Source organism: Melospiza melodia, chromosome 1 (genome assembly GCF_035770615.1).
Source record: "Melospiza melodia melodia isolate bMelMel2 chromosome 1, bMelMel2.pri, whole genome shotgun sequence".
NCBI classification, from domain to species: Eukaryota; Metazoa; Chordata; class Aves; order Passeriformes; family Passerellidae; genus Melospiza; species Melospiza melodia.
This window is the reverse complement of record NC_086194.1, coordinates 25,587,098-25,611,978: the sequence shown is the minus strand read 5'-3', so window position 1 is coordinate 25,611,978 and position 24,881 is coordinate 25,587,098. Positions and strand designations below refer to the sequence as shown.

Sequence of the window (24,881 nt, the reverse complement as noted above, 5' to 3'; positions counted from 1 at the left end):
TGGAAGCTACTATGGAAGCTGATTCAAGTTTCCATCTAGGTAACTGCTTCTTTTTCCAGCACAAGGCTGTCACATGAGCCCTTCTGATCACTTTCATATTTACATTTGCTGTGCATCTGTTCTAACATCTCCAAGCCCTGATGTCTTGGAGGAACACATGCTGAGAAACTTCCTGACTGTGGTCAGCTTCCAGTACAGGAACTCTGCCAGGTGCAGCTCAAGATGTGAAACAAATGCAGGCATAAAACCAACTTGGTTAAGGCAAGAACCTGACATTTGGAAGGCAGTTCTCTACTCTGGTGTATAAAAAAATAAATTTAGATTACTTATAAAATTAGGATTTTACATCTCATTGTAAATCTGTATGATCCATCAGGTTGGTCTGTTTAGTCTGTCCCATGGAGTGTTGGGGTTTCAAAGTTTCACAGGACTGTGCCATTTCTGCTGTTCTGCTCTGTCTCTGAAAGAGGTCACGGGCAGATGGCCACAGAGTAGTCAGCAGCAGATCCCTGGTGGTCATGAATGTAAATTCCAGCATGTCCTTCCTCCCTGCTTCCAGTGTCTAATGTCATTGGGACATTTTATACCTTTTGGCTATCACAGCTTCCTCCAGCAGTGAATTTCACAAGTGATATTGATTGCACTAACTTGTATGTGCACTTCCCCTGTTGCTTCGTCGGAGGAAAGTGTTCCTGCTCCTGCATCACCACAGTGCATAGCATTAGCCTTGCAATTTAGCCTGCACAGGGAGTGCTGAATGGATTGTTTGATGGCTTGGAGTTCAAGATGTCCTCATCTCCTTGCCTTGTGAAACTGCTCAGCACTAGGGTTAATACTGAAATGAAGGCCTGCTAAAGGGCAAGGTATGCTCCAGGGCAAATATGATTGAGGATTATTACACTAGCTGTATATTTTACTTACAATTCTATCACTATGCTCATTCCAACCACAGCTTTTCAATTTATTGGTTCTTAGGACTTGATAGACAGTATTAAAATATTTCTGACAACAGCATTTTCACAAGTAGAATTACTTGTCCCAGCCCAACTTGGATTGCTTACCTTTGTGGTCCACAGTTTCACTGTCCAGTCAAATGATGATGTGACAAAGAGATGGGAAAAGTCTATTGGACCCACTGCCATGTGACAATTGATTCCTGTGACAGGTCCTTGGTGGCCTTCAAAAATTTCACCAATGCCAGCTTTACTGCAGGGAGAAGAAGGATTTACATGCAGAGAGTGACTCACCAACTAGTGCTTTAACATAACTTTTCTTTACTGTTAGGGTCCTGTTTCCTTTTAAAGTTCTATTTAACCTGCAAATCTTTCTCCTTCTGCTAAGGACTTTGCCTGCAGTGGGGAAAATTAATGCTCAGAATTGAGCACAGGGAGAATTTCTCTTACTTCTGAAGACTCACTTCTACATACACTGTCTACTCCTGTAGATTGAAATAACATTTCTGTGTAATTATAAAATTCAAAATTGTAATTATACTATAGCTTATGCCTCTGAGTAAGCCATTATCACAAGGAATAACCATTAAAATAAAAATGCAGATATGTTAATGACTTATCATGGGCAATTCTTTTTCTCTTAAATATCTAAGATAACTTTTCATAGCAATCAATCAAGTCACTAGGAAGCAAATGCTTCTTCACAAAAAGTGAAGTAATTGATCCTGTGATCAGGTATCATACAGTCATTACTTTGAACAAGGGGAGATGTGCATTTCATCAGCCAGAGGCTGGAATAGCTATTGGGAAGGAAAAGTACAATGCTGTGTAAGAGACAATGTGCACAGTTTTCTTCTTCCTGGAAGCAAATGATGCCAGATCAGTTGTCAGTGCTGTCTGACAGTGTATACAGAAAAGGGAATAATGAAATCACCCTTTTAGCTAGATTATAGAAAAATTGCCCTGTGCCAGTGTTAGTACAGTGTACTGAAAGGAGAATACTGGTCCCTCATCCAGCTGGTGCAGTGTCCCCTCGCCTCTCCTGTGTGGACAGGGTGACCTCACTGATGTTCCCCTGCCAGACCTTGCAGCATGTGCTGGAGCAGAGGCTGAGTCCTGCAGTATCCTGCTGGGTACAAAGGACACCTCTTATTTTATTCCACCTATCTGCCACTGTACTCAGTGGGTAAGGAGAGTCCTGGAGCACTGACACCACCCTGGGTGTCTGCTGTGCTTTGACACACCTTTTTCCAGAGTGACACATGGCTCTTCACTGTGCTGGGCTGAAGGACACAGGAGCCTCTGGAAGTAAACCAGGGATGATAGCAAAAAGCTCCAGGAAAGACAGGCAGGAGCAGAAGAGCTTTTGTCAATGGTCAGTAGAAAGTTTCTAAAAAGGTTTGTTAAAAAGAGGATCTGGCACCTTCCTCCTCTTGTGAGGAACAAACCAGGCAAGTCTGAAAGTTCAGAAATGAGAAATGCCCTTGGGCATGCCTCATTCATCCTAGCCTCCTAGGACTCATTCAAACCATGAGCCACCACACAGCCTATCAGTATTTGTCTAAATAGACGCAATTTTGCAACACTGTCAGCAGTCAGGCAAAAATAAAAACATTCTAAAATTAAAAAAAACCCCATTGAACAAAACATATGTAAAACAGTATTTATAAAACATTGGGGGCGTGTAATAGAAGCCTTACAATCTTAAACCACTGTATCAATGTCTTTTTGGCCAACATAAACTCAGAATATGATAAAGTAAGAATTCAGAGAACATTGTGTACTACTGGTGGGGATGAGCTCCAAATCTGTCAGTGGAAAACCAAGATTTTGTTTTTTACAAAAGCCTTTCAACTTTCCCAGAGATAAAACTACTACTGCAAGCTAACAGAGCACATCAGCATCCTGCAGGTTTGCAGGGTGCCAAACAAGGAACCTGCAGTATCAAACTACAGCCTGGGTTATATTATGTGTGACCACAGTGTGAGAGAGCACAGGATTCTCTAGAACCCATGTGGCACACTGTGGCTGCATCTGTGTTATTAAAGGAATCAGGCCCATGGTGGCTTTTCTCTGATTTATCTCTGTGGAGACCGAAGATGGAGCTGAGAATGGTAAAAAGTAAAACAGACCAAAATAAAATAAACCATTTGATCTTGGTTGAGGCCTGATTACCCTGAAACAGAAGTGTCTCCTAGGCCTCATTTGACCTGTGCAGACATAGACACCTGCATCTCAGCTAGGTTTATAAACCTGTACACAGCTGTGTAAACCTTCATCCCATCTCATCTCATCTCATCTCATCTCATTGATGAGAAAGAGGTATTTCTGAGGGCCCAGCCATCTCCTCTTCTGAAAAAGGTAAAGGAAGTCAACCTAAGGGTAATCATTGCTCCCCACCAGCTACACAGAGCCTGGGGTAACTGCCCCAGTATAAAAAGATGTTCAAAGTTGGGGAGCTCCTGTGCTGGTCACAGGAACATTGTTGATCAGACATTGTTGATCCAAGAAAAGAAAACATTGATCACTCTCCACACACACTTGGCTGTCTCTCATCAACACAGGTACACAATGTTTTAGAAGTACAAAATGCTGAACTTCACCTTCCATGACGACAGGCTGTGTAGACTGTTCCCTCTTCACTGCCCACGACAAAGTTATTGACATCTCCAGTTGGGAAAGCCATTCCTGTGACCGCCACTGGTTTGGACTTGTTGTATACCAGCTCCATGCTCTCCTACCAAAACAGGTTTTTGTTATTATGCTGGGATCCTCCTTTTCTTAGTCTGGGTTGGTTTTTTTTTTTTAACTGATTTCTAAATAATTCATGGAGTAGTAGGAGAGGAAGATGAAATCATTTGACCCAGTCACATTTGGTTTCTACATAAGATGTTGTAAGAAGATGCAGTCTCACAAACCAGGATGCTCCTGCCATCCCCAGTGCTGTCTGTCACACATATGAGACTGGCAGGAAGGTGTTGGTCTTTTCTGCATCATCTTAAATTAGCCAGAGATGACAGGTGAGAATTTGAAATCTAATGGTGCAGAAACTAAAGATAATACCTTAATGGTTACATTTGCCAGCCTCAGGCTTTAATAAATCACGCAATACCCTTCTATTTACATTCTGGAAATCAGTTGTCAGGAAGCACTTGCAATATCGTGTGCATGCGAGGCATTTATTTCACTGTGTCATTTGTACCTTTGCAGAACAAAATTAAAAAGTTGGGGTCCTGTCACTACCACCATTCTAAGCATTGCTTTTCAGGGATTTTCTGAGATAACCATAAACACTCCTTCTAGACTCCACCATCAAACTACAAACCAGCAGGAATGTTTTCTGTTTTCATTTGGTAGCTATATTTTAAAGTAAATCAGCATGCCCATTTTTCCAATTGCAAATAGAATAACCATGCAAGTTTGTGGCTGTTGCAAGATGTGTACGCTTTGAGCAGATTTTGCACAACTTTTTAGTTTTTCAGCCTAAATGGTGTAACTCAAGAATCCACAAAAGTCCTGAATGATTTCACCATTTTAATTTTTAGCTATTTAAGTGGTTATGTTCTCTATGTTTAAAAGGTCTATGCTGCTGTTCTTCTAGGGCCAAAGCCTGTACGGTTTTTCTCAAAAGGGCTTTTTTGCTGCAAAGAAAATTGGTATCCCTGTGAAAGGAGAGAGATGCAAACCCACAGAGAAATACTTCTGCTTGGTTTATGCTTTTCTTTGAAATAAATTTGGTTCTATTATAAAGGCAAAACAAGGCATGGAAAATGCATTGAGAGACCACCCCATATTTCTGTAAACATGTGAATGAGAGAGAGAAATTCTCTTAATATGGGAGAGAGACCATATATGTTTGTTACAACCTTCTGGGGTGAGATCATCATGTAGTGTCTCTGCAGAGACACAGCCATAGGCTGTGGTGGACAGTCTGCTCCCAGCGCCCACACCATGACTGTACACAAGTGCTCTGGAGCTGTGTCTTTGGAAAGTTTCAGACTGACACACATCAGCAACACTTCACTCCTCCCAGTTTAAAGCTATGGCATGCAGCTTGATGTCAAGCCCTGTGCCTCTCTTTTCTAGATCACCATGAGCCATGTGCCAGACTGCAGTGTAATGTGGGGTGTGTTCTCATCCTTGTTGAGAGCCAGATTTGGAGCAGGGAAATTCCATTTGAGTGATGAGATCCTGGAACTCAGATGTTCACATATCTGTGCCTTAGACTTTATTATTCCAGTAAATGAATATGCAGGGCTGGGATTTATCTTCTTGATGTTTGGGTGAGAAACTGTGGAAGGCATTAGGGTGCCTGAACATAGTTGCCTGGGCCATTTTAGAAGCCTCCATTTCTACTGCAGAAGAGTATTGGTTTCTTACAGTCCCAGGGCACAACTACCAGCCCCACACTGTTGCCTCACATGAGCAATGTGGTCGAAATTTGAAGCTGGTCTCACTTTGAGCAGAGGAGTAGATGTGATGACTTCCAGATTCCTCCTCCACCCTAAGATAGGACAGTTCCACGTCCCAGGGTGGGTATCTGAAATGGCTTTTCACACTTGGATGCGATGAATCACCCTCCAGAAGTGCCAGCCTCTCTCTATCTCTGTGGTACAGAAAACTTGAATTTCTAACTTAGACCTGACACATCAACTTTTAGATGGCTCAGGTTAGGATAGAGGAGTCCCACCTCTTGTGTCAACATTGAAAAGCAAATAATTCAATAGTAATTGCACATTAGTGCATGATTAGTGGAATCATTATAGGGAGTTTCTATGCAGCATTTTGAAATAAGATCAGAACCCATGATGCTTAGTAAAAATTATATTAATTTTTTTTCTAAGAAATTGTGTATAAAAATGAGTGATGTGTTGGAATAGAAAATGTAATTCTTCAGAAGATAACACTTAAAAGATGCTTTCTGTACACCTTTTTCAGCATTGGATTCTTTGTTTAGTTTCCATTATTATAATCACTAGTGGTTTGGGCAATTTTCCTGTGTTTCCTTTCATTTCTGATACAAAGGAGAGGAGGGGGGGAACAGACAATAGTAGCAAACATTCCAGTGGGGGAGAATTAGTTCTAAAACTTTTGATTTGCATTGTTTGTTCCTTTGGCTACTGAAGACTGCCAGCAAAATAAGTTTCTGAGTTTCTGACTGTGCCTTAGAAACCTGCAGTGCCTAGGGTGTGTTCAGCAGCAGTGCAATCTAGTCCATATTTGTTAAACAATGCTGTAGAATAAGTGCAATTTATACCACAGGCGACTTCTGTAATTACCATGCTTTAAAATGGACTATTTCATTTTCACTTGAAACTGACCTATGCATTAACGTATTACAATAATTACATGATTTGTGGTAAAGGAAATGGGGTTTGGCTCTTAGCAGAGACTGCTGGAAGCAAGCTGTACTCTTTCAAGTGCATCCATTGGTTTTAGATTGTATAGGATGTGAGATTTTGGCTTTTAGGAGCTATGTTCCAACTACGCAGGTATCCTGCTCTACCAAAGACAATTTTCCCCCCCATGCTGGTGCAAACAAACCCACCTGTGGAGTTGAGAGCATGTCCAGGCTCCAGGAGCACATTTTGCCGTCCGTAGAGACAGTAATAAGATTGTGTGCATTCTGTGTTCCAACTACATTCACACAATACACAGGATGCTGAAAACACAGAACACTGCAAGTCAGAGAGCCATTCTTACACTTTCACAAACAAATTTCTAATGTCTCGTATGTTATTTTAAAGAATGATTAAGTAGTCTCACAATGCCTGGAAAATATAAGACTCAGCTTTTGCCAGATAGGAATTGTTTTGGTTGGGTTTTTGTGTTTCTTTTTCATTTAAATTTTAAGAAGTTTGTTATCGAGGTGGAAATGTTTTCAAAGTTTCATTTTCCTCATAATAAAACAGCCCAGCTGAGTAATGCTGTGAAAATACAGAATTATGTGGATGAGATTTCACCCACAGGGACATGTATCATTCTACTGATGGCTTTTGACACTGAAAATAACCAGCAGAAAGAGGAAAACTGTCCAAGCGGAATAAAAATGAAAACTTTATTCAAGAAAACAGCTGCATAAAACTTGAACTCTGTCAGAATTTGGCTTGCATGCTAAATTTTTGCAAATGTACTCCAGTTGAAGAACATGAGCAAGCCCATCAATGTTCTTCAGCATTGGCCAACACACCTTTTAAAATCTGTCATTATAAGTGGGGAGTGACTAGATTTAGGATGTTACACCTGGTTCACCATCCTGCAGTCATTCCGTGGAGGCTGAATTCCAGTTAGTATGCCTAATGAAATGTGGCCTATTCCTTTTCCAAGGAGCCTGGTAGTAACACTTTGAGCCTGAAATGTCATCTGGTATCTGATGGTGACATGTGAGGGATGGGTCAAGTTCAGCAATCTCCAGAGTGAAAAATCAGTCAGACTGAACAATAAGATTTAATTTCCTTTGACCAGTACAAGTGGTACTGCTAAATTAAGGGTTAGAAATATACAAAAGTCAAGCAAATAAAAATTTAATTTTTCTGCAGTGTTTACCAATAAATAGAGGACCTGCATCCCCAGAAAGAAAAAATAAAATTTTCCCTAATACTTTGCTTAATTAAAGAAAATTAGGCTAACTTGCAAGAGATCCCTATGGAGCTTCTAGGCAACTCGATGTAGTGTCAGGAATGTAGCATTTGGTCCTGCTGAAAGGAATGGCAGAACTGCCACTTACGTCAAGATCCAGCTGCAGGTCATCTACCCAGTCAGTGGGGAATGGCAGAAATCCCCAAGAGCTCTGGCTCACTCTCAGGTCTGATACCTGAGTGGGCCCAGTAAATGTCCCCTCTCCAAGAGCAAAAGGTGCAGCACCTGTACAAACAGTGCTTGTGCCCACAGTGAGATGGATGCTGCTGAAATAGTACCTTGTGCTTGGAGGCAACCTGTACACACCAGTAAGTCACAAGGTCCATTTGATGCCAACTTTTTTCTCTCTCTCAAGACTGTCAGGCACCTGATTTCTCCCTGATCATCAAATGCTCCCCAACTGGTCCCTCACATTTGTCTCACACTATTACCCTCATATCATGGACCTTCTTGCCGCTTAGTGTAAGCTAATGACCCCAGTGCTGAACATGATTACTGCATGCTGATGTGTGAAACACATACAGAGCAATTTTTTTCATGGGCTTCTGACCTCCAGTAGACCAAACACACAGAGTAGGTGGGAGGAAGCCACAGCAAGCAGTGGAATATCTAAAATATTTAGTGGGGGAGAAAGAGTGAGCCATGTCTTTCCAGCAGCACCTCAGTGTGTCAGGCCTGGCTTTAATCAGGGCTACCAGCCATCAATTTCATGCACAATAAAACTCATGGCAGAAATGAAAAGATGTAAAGAAAGCAGATGAAAAAGACAACCAACTGTATGTAACAGAAAGTCTAAACAGGCTCCTTCCTTTCAAAGGGTTGCTGCCAGCTTGCTTTTATTTATCTTGGAAATGAAATCATCATGCAAAAAGGTTTTGTCTTAATTAAAATTTCCTGTTGTCCCAAGTGCAGATGTGTGGTGGGTGTGAAAGGAAATTAGTGAGTAAGCTGTGGGTAGAATTCTCTTTCCTGGTGAATCCAGGCAGTAATCAGTGATACTAAATTTCAGGAATGTTTAAGTCAGGGAAAACAACACGATCTATCTGTTTCAAATAAACAAAGCAAGAGAAAGAAAAGAGAAAAATCCTTTTTTCACATGCAGCATGAGTTCAAATTATAAAAAGACTATTCAGCTCACGTATCTAGCAGTACAAAAAGTAACATTGCTAATGTAGTGTTGTCTTAATTTAATTTTTTTTTCTTGGCAGCAAGGATTCAAGCCAGCGTTTTGCAACCAGGACCTCATTTACAATTTATGTAAGTAATTCCTATGTACAAATATAAAGTAAGCAACTCTTATTGTAAAATCTGAGCACTCCTTTAAACATCATATTTCCTCCTCATGTTAGACTGTGTAAACACTTACTTATACCAATCCATGACAGCACATAAAGTGCCCATCCACGACTGAAAGTAATTTATTTATATTATTCAAAAGGAAAACATTACATTTTGTTCTACTGCAATAATAAAACTGTTTTAATATATAATTCCAGGAGGTACAATTTTGCCTTAAATGATTTTTGAGTGTAAACAAATTACTTCCCATTAATCTTTGCTTTTCCACTAGATTTTGAGTCCCAGTTGTTCAATTTTCAGTGACAGTCAGCTTCTTGCCACTAGTTTTCTGGTCTGCTACATCTCTAAATTGCACTTCCAGGAGAGACTGTTTCTTTTCATGCAGATTGAACAACATTACTGGCAACACAATGAGCAAAAACATTAGGGAAATGAAAAGCAATGTTGAAGTTGCAACCCATGGCACAGATCATTAGATAATTACATCAACATTCATGATAGTGGAAATTTAGGGAACAACATTTGTATTGCCTGGCCCACTAAGCATATCTGTGCACACCTGTAATTTTTAATATAAGAGACTTGCAATCATAATACTGGCCCCATACTGAATCTTCAGCAGTAATTCACATGGCATGGCTTCTGGAGCTGTCTTTTAACTCCAGGGATTATGTTGTCACAGTCAACTGAAAGCTGAACCTTGATCTGCAAATTCCAAACATTAGAATCACAGAATTGTAAAAGCTGGAGCTGCAAAAGTACTATCACTTTGTCTGAACCTTCAATCTGCTAGAACAAGATTATCATCTTATCCCTCAGAGTGCTTTGTCGAGTTCAGTTCCCTACGTTACAGAAAATGTGTGTTTTTCTGCACCCTTATATCATACTTTTGCATTTTTCTCCTCCTTTCTACTGTCCACTCAGGAATCGCCCTATGCTCGCTCCCAGCATGAGCTGCTCCACCTTCAATCTCTCCTGAAGAGGCTGCCCATGCCCAGACTCGGGAGGAGGAGAATGCACAAGGTGTTTGTGCAGGATGGCTGGATGTCAGTGCCATAGCAGAGTGAGGACACTTGAGCAGGCAACCCAGGCTTGTCTCCTCCTCCTCCAGCACAATATGAGTACTCTGCAGTGTAAGAGACTCTCCCATCACAGACATCATCCTTGTATCACACACAAAGTCTCTTCTTTCTCAGGCATTTGGTGTTACTGCTCTGCCCATTCATCTCCCAGGCATCACTAGAGCCCATTGCCACCATCAATAATTATCTGTAATTACCTGTGTGTGTCAGCAAAATGCTCTCCTGCATCATTCCATTGAAACAAACTCTCCCTCAGTGTGCAAACTCTGCCCTGTGGCCCTGTCTGGAGCAGAAGATCATGGCAGGGATTTATGTATTGCTCTACAGAACAGTACATAAATACATAAATACAAACAAACAGAAGCAAATTGCCCCACTTTTTCTGAGGGCACCAATGTCTACTTACAGGAATCCACTTTGAGACCCTCATAGGTGCCTTATCTGGTTCAAAGGAGAAATTTGTGTACACCAAGACAACAATAATGACTTGAATTGCCTGCCACATCAGACTGAGAGACATACAGCCTTCACAGTGGTCTGGCTCTCTTTAGACAATGGGGACAAGAACTGCAGTGCCAGTGTGCTGGCACATAGGTGCCTCATTCACGTGTTGTACTCAATCCTGCCCTCTTCCTTGGAAAGGAGAATAATGTCCTGACTTGATTGTACAATGTGTGATGATCAAACACTTACAAGAGGTGGTTGTTCATGTCTCAGATCTACTTTTTTCCCTTCAAGGACCACAATTCTGTTTTCATCTGTGTGGCAACTAGCATTGCAGACCCAACATGGCAGCTGCCTTTCCCTGCTGACCATCTCCTCTAAGGAAAGGGGAGGTGGCTTTTATCCTTACCGTGTGAGCAGCAGCAGACAGGGGGGTTCTCTGAACCGGAGTGCGCCTGTGGCTGCGGTTATCCCACAGGACAATCTGGCCAGAGTATGTTCCTCCAACAACCAGGTTTGGGTGAAAGCGGGCAAAACAGACTGACATTACGGAGGACTGCAGGAAAAGAGGAGGAGAAGAGAGAGGTTACATGGTCAGCCATCTTCAATTCTCTCCCAAGGGAAGCAAACTGTAATTAGTACTTTGTATTTTAGGAATCACTGTTTGAACTTTATTCATGCTCCTTGCACACTAGGAATTCTACTAAAGCAACAGCACACATGCCAAGAACTAACTTTGACCCTAAAATGTGTTGTCCCATTGCTCCTAGGGAAAATACAGGATGAGTCTGAGCATGATGCTAAAAACCTGAGATAATCTCTCCATGACAGTGATGGTCAAGCGCTTAATTTCTTTTCCAGAAGTGAGAACTTCAACTAACCAGATCCCAGCCAGAGAATGGCATCCTGGCCCATGACATCTCATCAGGGAGAGCTCTTCCACTCTTTCTTCCCTAAATTTTAATTCAGGCAGCTTGAGCCAAGCCTGTGGAAAAAACCCTCCGAAGTTCACCTCAAGGTGTGCTGACAAGCTGTGTCTCATTGTTGGGTCAATGACTAATTCCTCTACCAAGGTCTTCTAAGAACAAAGGGAACCATGCTTTACTTTACACTGTTTAAGCAGAACTGAGTTTTTCTTCATCCTAATGGCAGCTGAGTTATCTTTGTATATTTTCTTTAGCTGGGGATGCTTAGGAGCCAGGCCGGTGTGATGGGTCCCCTGGCTACCTGGTAGAGTGCCCCACAAGCCAGTATGGAGACTGTTATCTATCCCAACTACCACTTTTCAATGTCTTTAAAATAATACAACAGCTGAAGTCTTCAAGGGAACAGTCCCCAGACCTTCATATGCATACAAGCTTCAGCCAAGAGTAAGAAGCAGAAACTCCTTCAAGTCTTCCATGCTCTTCTTAAATAATATATTTATCTATATTATTTTATATAATTGGCCTGGATGTTATGTCTTTATTTTATGCAAATCTTTTTTAATATTTTAATGACTGGATATTTTGAAGTATTGGCATTCCTATCTGGGAACACACTTTTCCCGCTGACAAAGGATTAACTAAATTACCATATTTCATTTCCATAATAGCATGGCAGACATTTCAGTAAACTTTGTTGAATTAGGAACACTGGAGCTGCCAAGCTGAACTAGACCCAGTGTCTACCTAGGTAATGGCCCTGTCTTTGGGAGATGTGCATGGGGTTGTAAAACCTTTGACTTGGGCAGATGTGTTGCCTCCTTTTCCTACTGCTCCTCATGAGGATTTCCCGTGGCTAGAGACTGATTTGAACTCACAAGAGACTTGAAACCCCTTCTGATAAGGCTAGAATTAATTATGCTAACTCTTGATGCCTATAACTTGGTTATTAAGAATAAAGTAAAACGGGAAGTTTAAACAGTTTTTACTGAATTAATGTGGCTGCCTGATATAAATTGTTTAAAGCCAGATTATATGCTAAGGGAACTTAATAGACACACTTACAGCATACAGCAGTATATTCATTACCGGGGTTTTTTGACCTGATAAGATAATCAAGACAATGAAAAAAGCTGCAATTACCTTTTTTCTTCCCCACTTTCTCTGGATAGTCCTGGCTTTTCACTTGACATCTTTATACTTTCCCCTCTTGACTAACGCTTCTGCATACATTTCTCTTTTGTTATATGGTCTAGCACCTAAGGACTAGACAATTAGTGTACATAAATGCCTATTTTAGTCTGTAAAAAGTCCCTATTTTAGTCTGTATCTAAGTGCTTGAGCAGAGCAATTCCATTTTGGTCAGTCATCACCGTGAGAGGTAGCTTCCAAACACCATTTCCAAAGGACCTAGCTTTACAGAAAAGAAACTCCACCCCTAAGGAACAGGATGTTGGTACTGTTAAGAGGGATTAAGACTCAGCTACACTGCAGCTGCCATCCAGTTTCCACAGATTTCCCCCACACTATAATTAAAACGACCCTACAGCACATGTTCTACATTTTATCTCTTTGTTTAATGGCTTCGTGAGTTGTTTTAATCAACCCCTCTCATTCCTTATAACTAAGCTGACAGATATTCTTACATGAAGGGAAATAGCCAGATGATTTAAAAATAGTACAGCTCCACCACTGGGTACACCCCACAGCAGCTACAAGGCTCCACATGTATTTTAAGAAACCCCAATTCAAACAGCCATTCCACAACAAAGTTCCCAAGTTTGTCCCAAACAAACTTGTGAGACTCTGAAGGAGGGCAAAGAAGCCAAGTGGACAGTGTATTTTTGAAAGTTCTGCTTTCATGGTTAGCATGTTTTTGCATTTAGAATGCCAGAATACAGTTGAATGGTCAGGATATAAACTGCTAAAGTGTGTTTTTCATAAAGTTCAAAAATAACCTACAGACATGACACGGACTTGAGCTCTCTGCACTGCTTCTAGTTTTACATCTCCCTCCAAAGCAGCTTGCAGTCTTCAAAAGGTGAAATGTTCACATCTTTTTAATTATGTCAGTATTATTTTTCTATCCAATAAAAAATTCTGTCAAATATTAGAATTTTACAATTTAAGGACTCCATTCCATAGCACTTAATACAGTGATTATTGTCTTAAAATTAATGGCAGTACTCAGATGAGTAAGGGCTGTAAGATTAAGCCCATTCATTTAACAACTTGAAAAGCATTCATTTCTTAGTCTTAATGGGAGAGAGTGGCTGACAGGTCTCCAGTCTGTCTGAACAGCTCTGTGCTCAAGGACAGCAGCAGAAACCATTCCCTGTAAGCCTCTTCTGCCCCCAGGCTGCCTCTTGTTTGCCTGTTCAAGTAGTCTTGCTCCTCTGAAACAGCTTTGCCACCGACTTCAAAGGGGGAGGAACCAGCACATGGTCAGGTTTTTAAAATAACAGCATATCCTTGGTTGCACTCCTGCCACACCCTTCTAGGGAAATCTCATGGCACTTTCCAATAGCAATTGGTAGAGCTTCCCAGTTTTTCAGTTAGGGACATTTTATACTGTAGGTGCTTAGTTACCTGTTGCAGAGGACAGAAGCAGCTAGTTTCACAGTATATGACAACAGCACGTAAATAAATGTAGAAGGAATCATGTCAGAAAGAATTCCACAGGGAGTTTAGTGTTCACAGCAGAGAAGCAGCATTTAAGGCCAGGAGATTCCCAGCATTATCTTTTTATGGGTGCCACAAAGCATCAGTCTGAGCAACTGTTGGGACCCACAAGAGACAGGCAAAATCGGAGTGTCTGGTCATCTGCATTCCTCTGAATTGCACTGTGCACTGAATCACTTCAGTTATTTATTTCAGCCTAGTGCTCAGGTGTTTTCTCCCTCTGTGCAAATACAGCCTACTGGGTTTTGCTTTTTCTGTCTTTCCTTAGCTTTCTCAATGCCCTTACTAAAGTATTTCTGGTGCTTCTGGCCTTATGATATTCCACTCAGATGTTGTACTCTCAGTGGGGCCACGATACTGGTGCTGCTGCCTCTTCCCCTGTGCATGCCCTGCCTCCAAGGGCCAGAGGGGGAAACCTGAGTTAGTTCCATGTGGGAGCATTGCCCAAGCATAAGAGAGAGCTCAGGCTGCTAAACCTGGGGATTTTGCCCGGCAAACAGGCAATCCTGGTTCTCAAATGCTAAAGCTTCTCCTCCCAGCTGCTGCAAGTACTGCACTGAAAACATAATTAAGAAACAAATCATGAGATGTTCATTTGTTACAGCAAAGAGAGGGCTGGGCCTCACAAACAGAAGTGCTGCCCAGGCCTTGGAGAGGGCTGCAGTTGTGGGGAGGAAGGCAGCACTCTTTGCCCCCTGCCTTGGTGTAGGGTCAGGTCATCTCAGCCCATGGGGAGGAGTACTGTGGAGCACAGCTCCACATGATACCCTTTTGTTCATCAGTCCTGCTCTGCCTCCCTGCTCCTTCCCTCTTTCCTTCCCCACTAAAGCACTGATCCAAACAGGCCCCCAGCCCTCTTCAAGTGGCTGGCAAAGCTGTTTTTTATTTTAGAAGCTTAATACAGCCCAGATTTGGATTAATTATGGCATATCCCGTCAACCACAGGTACACGTGCTTGGGACAGGCAGACATTTAGCTTCTCCCTGTTGAGAAGCCTGACCTCAGTACCCACATGTGATGTGTGCAAGGCCCTGGAGACTCAGCTGTCTCTGCTCATGTCCATACGCTCTGATGGCACTCTGCCCAGCCACCAGTCAAACAAGTTCACAAAGGCATGGGTGCTAAATAATAATAACTCTCCATAGGCAGTGACTACTGCCTTCAGCCAGACCTCTTCTGCAGGAAACCACCCCCGGAGCCAGCATTGCCATACTGGTGCCATATGCCTACGCCTGACACCAGATGTAGCTCAAAACAATACTTTGTCAGTGGGAAGAAGCAATCCGAGGAGTTCACAGGGATTTCTAGGCTCCAGAAGACCAGGTTATATTGCAGCAGGCTCTCAGGAAGCTCCTGGGTGGATTTTCTAGCTGAGCACATGCATGTGAAAAAGCACTACCATCAGTGGCATGCTGCTGTGGGTCACTGTGACACAGACAACTGCAGGCAATGAAATCAACTGCAGCTGAGTTCATAGAATCATAGAATATGCGGAGCTGGAAGTGAACCATCAGGATCATCGAGTCCAACTCCTGCACAGGACCCATTAAGACTGCCTATGTGCTGAGAGCCTTGTCCAAACACTTCTTGAACTCTGTCAGGCTTGGTGCTGTAAGATTTTCCTGGGGAAGCTTGTTCCAGTGCTGAACTGCCTTCTGAGTGAAAAACCTTCTCCCGATATCCAACATAAATTCCTCCTGATGCAGTTTCATGCCTTTTCCTTGAGTTCTGTCACTGGTTATCACAGAGAAGAGATCAGTACCTGTCCCTCCTCTACCCCTCATTAGGAAGTTGTGACTGCCACATGACCTCAGCTGCTCCTCATATGGCTTCCCCTTCACACCCTTCAGCATCCTCATGGTCTTCCTTTGGGCACTCTCTAACAGCTTAATGTCTTTTTTATATTGTGACACCCAAAATGTTCACACATTATTCAAGGTGAGGCCATCCCAGAGCAAAGCAGGACAATCCCCTCCCTTGCCTGGCTGGTGATTCTGTGCCTGATGCACCCCAGGACACAGTTGGGCCTCTTGCTGAAGTGGCAGATCCTTTTCTGTGCTTGAGGGACTGAGAGTGGAGGGACAAAGCTGTGGTAGTGCTCCTTAGCTAAAATCATGAAAAGGTGCCGTACTCAGAATCCTTCATCCATAGGAACTGAAGAACAGGGACTGAATCACTGATCACGTATGTCTGCACTCCTGAGGAACAAATAAATAGAGAGGAAGGCCAGAAGTACACAAGCAACTTACTCATAACGTTTTGTTCTCAGTCCTGCTCATCAAGAGCAGCATTTACAGAGTCTAAGCACTCACAATCTCTCTGAGAGCTGCCCAACCTTCTTCTGACCAGGCAGTCAGGAGACCTTTTCATTCCTCCATTGCTATACACACATTGCTATATCTGGTCCCCTATGTCATAGGGATGATATAGTTCAACTGCAAATGTGGATTAAAACCATCATCTAGAAATAAAACAGAAACTGAATTATTAAATAAAGCCATTTTTTCGTGACCAGTCATGGACTGAGAATAATCATGGAAAGTAGCAGTATCAGATCTGAGCACTTTCTCTGATTTAGGGACATTTCTCTGGTTTTCCATCACAAAAGGTGTGAGATATCTTGAAAGAAGCAACTTTAGGTGACTTTGCTTTGGCTACTGAGATACCTGGTATTATACACTGAAATAGAGTCTGTGCTCCTTCCAAGAGTCCTGTTTGTTTTTAGTACCTGCTATTGTGAGTTTGGATATTTCTGTGTTTCATATAACTGTCTAAGTATAATTAGTAGTAATAAGAAAACAGCAGAGAGAATAGCAACAGAATTACAGCTGGTTTTGAAATTAAATTTGAAAAGGAAGTTAAAATATGATTTATGCGTACAAAAACCTGTACCAAAGAGGTAACCTCTTAATTCTAAAAGCTTCAAATTCCAAGACTTCTGCTCCTCTCCAACTGTCTTCCTATTAAACTATGAAACAACATCTGAAAGATTTTGTGCTGGAGATTATTTGCGGTACCATACAAGATTCGTCTCTACTAAAAATAAAATAAAAGCAGTTGACATCCTTCACATATTAAAAAATAAATAAATAAAAGCCAACAAACACTTCTTCAAACCAAATGTCAGAACTCTGTTTAATTAAAAAAAGGAAGTTTATACTTGGTTATGGTGTGTGTCGACATCTACCCCTTTGATTTACAAGAGTATGGACGGGAAAGAACAGATTGCTTTATTCAAGAGAAAGAAAGGAGGGAGGGGGCCCAGTGTGACAGGAAAGAGTGTAGGCTGTATTAACTTCAGTGCTTGTTAAAACATGAAGGATTAATGGTAGAAAGGGAGGGAAGAATTGTGAATGTCTCCAGTTTAGGATCTTCAAAAATGTTTGGGGATTCTAAGAATGTCTCACCAGACCACATGAAAGCTGTTCAGAGAGACTCAGCCACACGACTGCTCTAAATCCAAAGCTGGTATTGCTCCACTTATACCATCAAACCAATGGAGCTGAAATGTAGCCACAAATTAAATTTATTTTTATTGAAAAAGTACTAAGTCCTTAAAAATAAGGAAAAGAGTATGTCAGGAAATGCAGCCTTTCTTAGCTGAGTTTACAGGGTAGGTAGCTCTGGCATCTAACCTCAGTGCTGACATGTGAGTATTGCAGTAGAATGAGACACTCTGCCCAAGTCTGCAGAAAGGCAATATCCAGCCTTATGACTTCATTTTAAATAGAGCAGAAAGCTGGAGCTTTCTGCTTTCATCTCTGTAACTGCAGGTTCAGCCCATGTAACTACAGGAGCAAAATAATCAGGAGAAAAGTTCACAAGCTGCCTTTGCAAATGGGAATCTACACTTCAGCCCTTCTGCAAAGTGCATTTGCTGTTATTATTAATTCAGCAGGGTCATGGTGACTTGGAAAAACAGCAAAACTGCTTGCTGTATTGCAAATGCAGATAATCCTGACACTTCTCAAATTTAATATGGGGAGATCCTGTGTGCCTCTATCCATGACTGCAGTAAGGAGTCAATTCAGTAACCCTGAATTACTCCACACACATGCAGTGAGAATACCGTCTTTGCTGAGCATCATACTGTCTTTGTTAGACTGATGATGAGATGATTAAAGCCTGGAGAAATAAGGAGTAATTTCATAGCAACAAAATAAAGTTTTATTTCCCCCCAGCTTCTTAGATGCTAAGTACCCAAATATGTTTGTTTTTTCTGGTTAGGACCTGGCTGTTTATCAGATCTCAGGGTCAAACAATTAATGTCTGTGTGCTTGCATGCTGGAGAAGCAAACACTTCCTTGGTTTATCTACTTTATTTAGGTCATGATACTCTACAGTTATTCACAAGCACTCTTAAAAGTTTTGATTGAATTATTGACAAGTTTGAAGTGATGGGTCTTCACCACCCTCACAGGCCTGGAGCCTGAGGGCATGTGTCTCTGGGTGGAGCACAGAGACCTTCTGCCATCCCCGCTCATTCCACAGGCTGGCCACAATTTGGAGCAGATGGTGAGTGTCAGCTTGGCAGTCTGGCATGCAGCTTGCAGGCAGCAGGGCTCATGCTTTGGCTGCTTTCAGCTCAGCATTAGCCAAAGGCTTCTGGACCAGAGCTGCTATACATGTAGGGTCACGGTGTCACTGCCGGCCGCCGCTGCTAACCACAGCTGCAAGTTTTGTGGCACAGAGACTACTTTATTATGATGGGCTTGTAACAAAATCCCTACTAAAACATCTCAGTCTGATGAAGGCCTCTAGAATTGAGCAAATAATAGCATTACCTGAAAAACTTACTTGGTGCAATGGTTAGAAATGCCAGATAAGCATATTATTTTAAGCACTGCAAATGAAATCAGATTTAGAAAGGTGCATACTCAAAACATCATGCAAACCAAAGCCTTCTGTAAGTGTTGCAGTTAGCCAAGTCCTAAAACATCTCTGAAGGTGAAGCCACTTCTATATAGCAATTACCTGGGGAACCTGGCTGTGAGGGACAAATCCAGGAATTTTGGTAACTCTTCCTGAGTTACTTCTGCATATTATCTCTTGGATATCATCTGATATAGAACATAGATGCAATCTTGGCAGTCAGCCCCATGCTCATAAAGTACCCCAGCCATTTGTCTAAACACTTAAGCTTCGTAATGGTGCACATTTGTCCAGGCAGAATCTCCTTCCTGCTGGAAGCAGGACCAGGCCTCAGGAGTGAGGTTTAAGAGTCCCTGTCCAGAGGTGTTCCCATCTAACACTATGCAGAAGCAGAAGAGATCCCCCAGAGACTGAGCTTAGGCTGGCATTTTGGTGTCCTGGACTCTCCTCATCACAGTGAAAGCACAACAGATAATCACTTGATGGCAAGTCCTGGAAATACCAGAGTCAGACTTTAGAGAGCCCACAGAGGTCACAAATTCCAGATGTGGAGAACAGGAATAGAAACACAAGTTATTCTCATGCTCTGGGGATGGTTTTGTGGTTTCTATGGCAGCAGTTCCTCAAACCAATGCATCTGATCAACCAAACTAAGTGAAGCCACAGATGAATTAGAAACCAGTACAGATGCTGCAAGAACAATTATCTACAACTCAGCCTGTGAAGTTGGGTGTAGTAGTCACAGCTGCTTGTAAGAGTCACAGATAGTTCTCAAGTGTAGCACTGAGTCCAAACCCCCACAAGAAATGCAAAGGCCATGAGAACCAAAGCACAGTCAGAAGATCAAACATATTGAACCAAGAACACTTTAAAGTCCCAGATGAACAAAGAACTTAGTAAGTCCATCTTTTCTCAGAAGTCCATGAACTTAATTGTAATTAATTCTTCTAAGTTCTCCATTATTTTAATGACTCAAAAGCCTGCTTACAGCCAAGCAAATTGGTAAGTGCTTTCCTAAACAAGCAATTTTTAAATTCAGGCCTTCTGAAAGCAAATGACCTTCATTCTGTGAGGAAAGAAGGATGCCCTCATGTTCAGATGGTCCTGGGAAGACTCCATAGACTTAGAGACAGTCTCAACCTAGCACTCTTCCACATCAATATCAAACAGGGAAGGGAAAACAAGTATGAGCTGTCAGAGACAGACTCACTGAATTACCAGTGTTGGGAGGCGCATCTAGAGATTGTCTAGTCCAAGCCCTTGGTCAGAGCAGGGTCAGCTGGAGCAGATTGTTGTTAGCTGTGTGTGGCTGGGGTTTGACTGTCTCCATGGATGGAGACCCCATCATCAGCTCGTGTTGAGTTTCTCATCAACCAACACCCCCAAGTCCTTTCCCACAGGATTGCTCTCAATCCCTTCTCAGTCCAGCCTGTATTTGTGCTTATTGCCTCTCCCCAGGTGCAGGACCTTGCACTTGGCCTTGTTGAACCTCATGAGACTCTCATGACCAACCTCTCAAGGCCATGGAAGTCCCTCTGGATGGCATCCCTTCCCTCCAGTGTGCCAGCTGAGCCACACAGCCTGGTGAGGTCAGTGAACACACTGAGGGTGCTTCAGTCCCACTGTCCATGTGTCTGAAAAGATGTTAAACAGCGCTGGTCCCAACCCTGACACCTGAGACACCATTTGTCCCTGGTCACCCCTTGGACACTGGGCCATTGACCACAACTCTTTGAGTGCAACCATCCAGCCAATTCCTTGTTCACCAAGTGTTCCATCCATCAAATCCATGTCTCTCCAGTTCAGAGACAAGGGTGTTGTGCAAGACAAGGTGAAATTCTCTGCATGAGTCCAGGAAGATGATGTCAGTCATATTAAGACTAATAGACTTTTATATTTGCCCAAATCCATCACTTCACTGATGTACCTTTTATAAGCAGTGTCACTGTGTAACTGGAAATAACTGAAAATAATTGAAAATTAATTTAACATTGCACGTAGATGTGGAGATTGAGAGACTTAGAGGCACAAATAAACAGCTATCTAGTGGAAACACAGAAGATACCACAGGCAAGTCTGGATTTAAGAATGAGGGTGGAAACATTAATTATTTTCACACTGTTCATTTCTCCTACAGTAAATGACTGTAATTTACACTCTCATTCTAGTATCAGTAGTCTGATTCTGCACCCATAGAGCATTAGGAAGCAGCTAAGATCACAGAGGAATAAATGAAACCCATTATAGACAATTTTTAATTCCTCTTTCTCCAAGAAAACCTTAGTTTTCTTAAATTTCACATCCTGCTTTTGTCACCTGCAAGGCTATGCTCCTTGGTTTCCACAATTTTTTTCCATAAGTAGTCTTGTAGAGGAGGAAGGGTTGAGGTAAGTGTTCTCCAGTCTCAGGGTGAAGCCTTAGTAACACTAAATCAGCATAGTTACACCATAGTTACACCATCTACGATTGCTGACTCTGGAGTATCAGAGGACGACTTCTTGCTCAAAAACCAGCACCCCTGGGTCATTCACTCACAACAGTGATGGGACGTTTCACAATGCATCCTTATCCTGCCAGGAAGAATGGATTTATCCCAGAAAACTCATGTTAGTAGTTCTGCACAACTCCAATCCAAATTTGGCTTAGTAAATTTATTTAATAGACCGATAGATGCAAACATGAGATAGCAAATGTTAAGCATGTTTTTTTCTCCATGAAATGACTGGTGATTTAGTATATGTTCAAGAACAATATAGAACTGAAGTGGGATTGATATTTTTCTTAACTACAAAAAAACCGAACAGTGTTATAAGAGCAATCAAATTAATTAATCACAGGTCCTAACACACTCTGGCACATTTTGTCATAGCGATTATGAAAACACTCTGATCTCTCCAATATGACAAATTGTTAAAAGCATATTGCTTCTTCTATTTAGGACATTTGCTTGTCATTTTATGCTGAAATAAATGTACTTTAACTTTTCTTTCTCTTTGCCCCATGGGAAACATCTTCCAAGGATAATATCAGTATCTCAGCCACGTGGCACGTGCTTCTCCTTTCCCTTTGTGAGAAGCCAGGAGTGCTAACCATCATTAAATCAATGTTTTCCACATACAAAAGTTCTTTCTAAGGAAGTACTTGTCAGTCATTCAGCCATGGGGGCAGAGGGCGGAAAACTGTTGATTTTAGACTTAAGGCAGTGGTCAGTTGTATCCTGGGCTGTAATGATGGATTCCTTGGTTTCTGGGGCCTTTTACAGCAATTTAGAAGAGTAACTGTTTTATATTTTGTGCCAGGTAACACAAAAAGAGGCTTCACTCCTCACATAGAGCTCCCACAGAGACAAAAATCATGAACTGAAATAATTTTCTTGAATTTGGACCAAATGTACTCTTCATTGCAAGTAGTTTGCACTGAGAACAGTTACATAACCCAAACAGAAAAGTCATGCCTATGGCTGTTTATCCATCATTTGCAGTGCAGCTAGGGAATTGCATGGTATTTTACATCCTTTATGGAAAAAAATTCGGTGCAAGGATCTCAGTGACTTATTGATTTCACATCTGATCCTGCACTTCTTGTTCACCTAAAACCCTTTTAGCAATGGGAGTTTCAAATACACAAAAAATATTTAAAATGTAGTGTTCATATCAGCAAAGGAAAATTGGGTTCTTTTTTCTCTTCCTTCCTTTTTACACTAGGTTATGTCGAAATGTAACCAAATCAACAACTGCTAAAACATAAAACAATCCCAGGAACAATTGCAGCATTGGGTGATATTTTTTTCTCTGCAATTTTGGGATAGTGTGACAAATCTGCATTTTTTTATCAACAGAGATTTTCAAAGTTGAACGAATAATGTCATGTGTTTGTAAGTATCAATAATCTAAGCCATCTGCAAAGGGATGGTTTTGCAAAGGCATCTCTTTCAGGACACTGTGGATTTTGTCACTGCTTGAGGTTTTGGCAAACCATCAATATCACTATAATTTTCTCCTATGAAATATAGTTTTTTACAGAGTTTTTTTACAGAGTTTTTTTTTCCCTTAGCTAGCTAAAGTTTAAAAATATTGCATGTCTAACTCAGCAGAGTCAAAAGTTAGGCTTTCTCTGAATTGCATATTAGATGCCAGTAATTCAGAAAGATATTCAAGTTATCAGTGAAATAAGGAAACTTAAAAAAAAATTGAATGCTCACTGTATCAAGTAGCCAACATATTCTTTATATTTGGTCTGAAAGGAAGACTATGGAACTTAAGGAAGAGAAACAGCATCTTTAAGTACAGGTTCATTACAAATCCCTATTTTCACACTTGCAAAGAGCACAATGCTATTGCTAGTAGTGACAGTGTATCATTTAAGTGTATGACACCTACCCCCTCCAAAAAAGGCTTAGATGTGAGAACTGCCTGAAATTTTCTATCCAAGACAAGCAAAATTGTCACTTCCTAATTATTTGATTCATAATTGAAATCTCAGTTTCAAATGAGGAAGATGATCTGTGTTAAGCCTTGCTCTAAGCAAAGGAGCATTCTGTTGCTAGCAGATTTTGTATGTATAAACACAGTTCTCAAATAATTCAGAATGTTAACTACTAATAGGGGAACTACACCCACCTTTTGTAATAGCAGTCATTTCACTGACTGACATGGCTACAATTATTTTGTTATACAAATTGGCTTGTTGGGTGTGTCACCCTTCAGGGTTCTGTACAAGGCAGCAAGAGATCCAAGTCATCCTGGAAAAATCAACTTACAAAGGGTTTGTAAAGATACAGTTAAAACCCAAGGGAAGGTATGCAACTTCGTGACACCCCTTCAGTCTAAATAATGATGTTTGTTTGCTCTCTGACCTTGCCTGGAAGAAGGTTTCCTTCTCCCACTCTTGATAAAAAATATAATGATTTGAGTTTTGTGGAAATTAATCAGGTTTAAGAGATTTTAGGACTGAAAGGTGAAGGGCTATGTAGAAAACATGGCATACTTGGTTTTGAAGTGCAGGTGTTAGTGGATTCCATGCTAACAGCTGTGGCACTTCAGCAGTAAAGCAGGACTGGTGATTTTGGGACTGGCTAAGACATTGTGGCACCTGAGCCAGAATATACATTTTCACATTTTCAGTGCCTTTTCTGTCCTCCCCCAATTTAAATGATTTGACAGGAGACAGGAGACCATGGGGTCCTCTTTGTTCCCCTCTACAAATCTGCCGCATGCAGGTCTCTTCTCTCACCTAAGACATTAAAATAATTTCCAAGTACTACACTTAGCCTTCAGATGTGTGAGTTAACTTCTGCTGACTCACACACAATCTCCTCACAAGTATTGGGGCACTAATCTTAGGCCAAATTATAGATATTTCTAATCAACAAAGGCTAGAAGAGGTGTAGCCTCCAATGGGAGGAGCAAAAAACCACAAGTGGTATCAGCTGAGGACAGAGGGAAGAATCCAAAACCAAAGCCTAAGAGACAAGATGTGGGCTCTTGCTTACTGACATTTTCATGGCACAAACTGTGCTCTGTATTTCCACATTCCAAACAGAAACATGGCAGAGGACAGAAGTTTTGAAACAGGAACAGAGTAAGTATGTCCTTCTATCACAAGCTGTAGCTGAAACTCTTCTTCTCCCCCGGTCCTATAGTTAGAACTTCCCCCAAAATGTAATTCAAAATGGCACAACTATGCATCTGCATTAATTATTACAGTGTGCAGATAACCATTCAGGCACAAATGTATGAGCAACAGCGTCCCAAAGAAAAGGCAGAGCTTACACAGCTCCACCAAGATCATCCTACCGATGATGCACAGCAGGAAACAAAACTGAAATGAAGAGAAAATAGCACCTTTATCTCTGAAGAAGCCCCCCCTTGGTATGATTGGCAACATTTGGGTCTGTGTTATAAAAGTCAGCAACGAATTTGGGAGCCTGGGTGCTGAGGTATTCCCACTGTGACAGCTGTCTCAGTATCTTCACAGGCAGACAGTCA

At 41.6% G+C, this 24,881-nt stretch overlaps 1 protein-coding gene across 6 annotated transcripts in view; it reads right to left on the bottom strand.

Moving 5' to 3' along the window:
• Positions 1-24,881, bottom strand: part of DYNC1I1 (dynein cytoplasmic 1 intermediate chain 1) — a 187,372-nt gene that overhangs the window by 37,410 nt on the left and 125,081 nt on the right. For all 6 annotated transcript variants that reach the window (XM_063151717.1, XM_063151753.1, XM_063151762.1 and 3 more), the window contains exons 11-14: positions 10,827-10,973; positions 6,502-6,615; positions 3,557-3,690; positions 1,062-1,206 (exon numbers count right to left, since the gene is read on the bottom strand). In XM_063151717.1, coding sequence (XP_063007787.1) covers positions 1,062-1,206; positions 3,557-3,690; positions 6,502-6,615; positions 10,827-10,973 — 540 coding nt within the window. The remainder of the gene's footprint in view (positions 1-1,061; positions 1,207-3,556; positions 3,691-6,501; positions 6,616-10,826; positions 10,974-24,881) is intronic.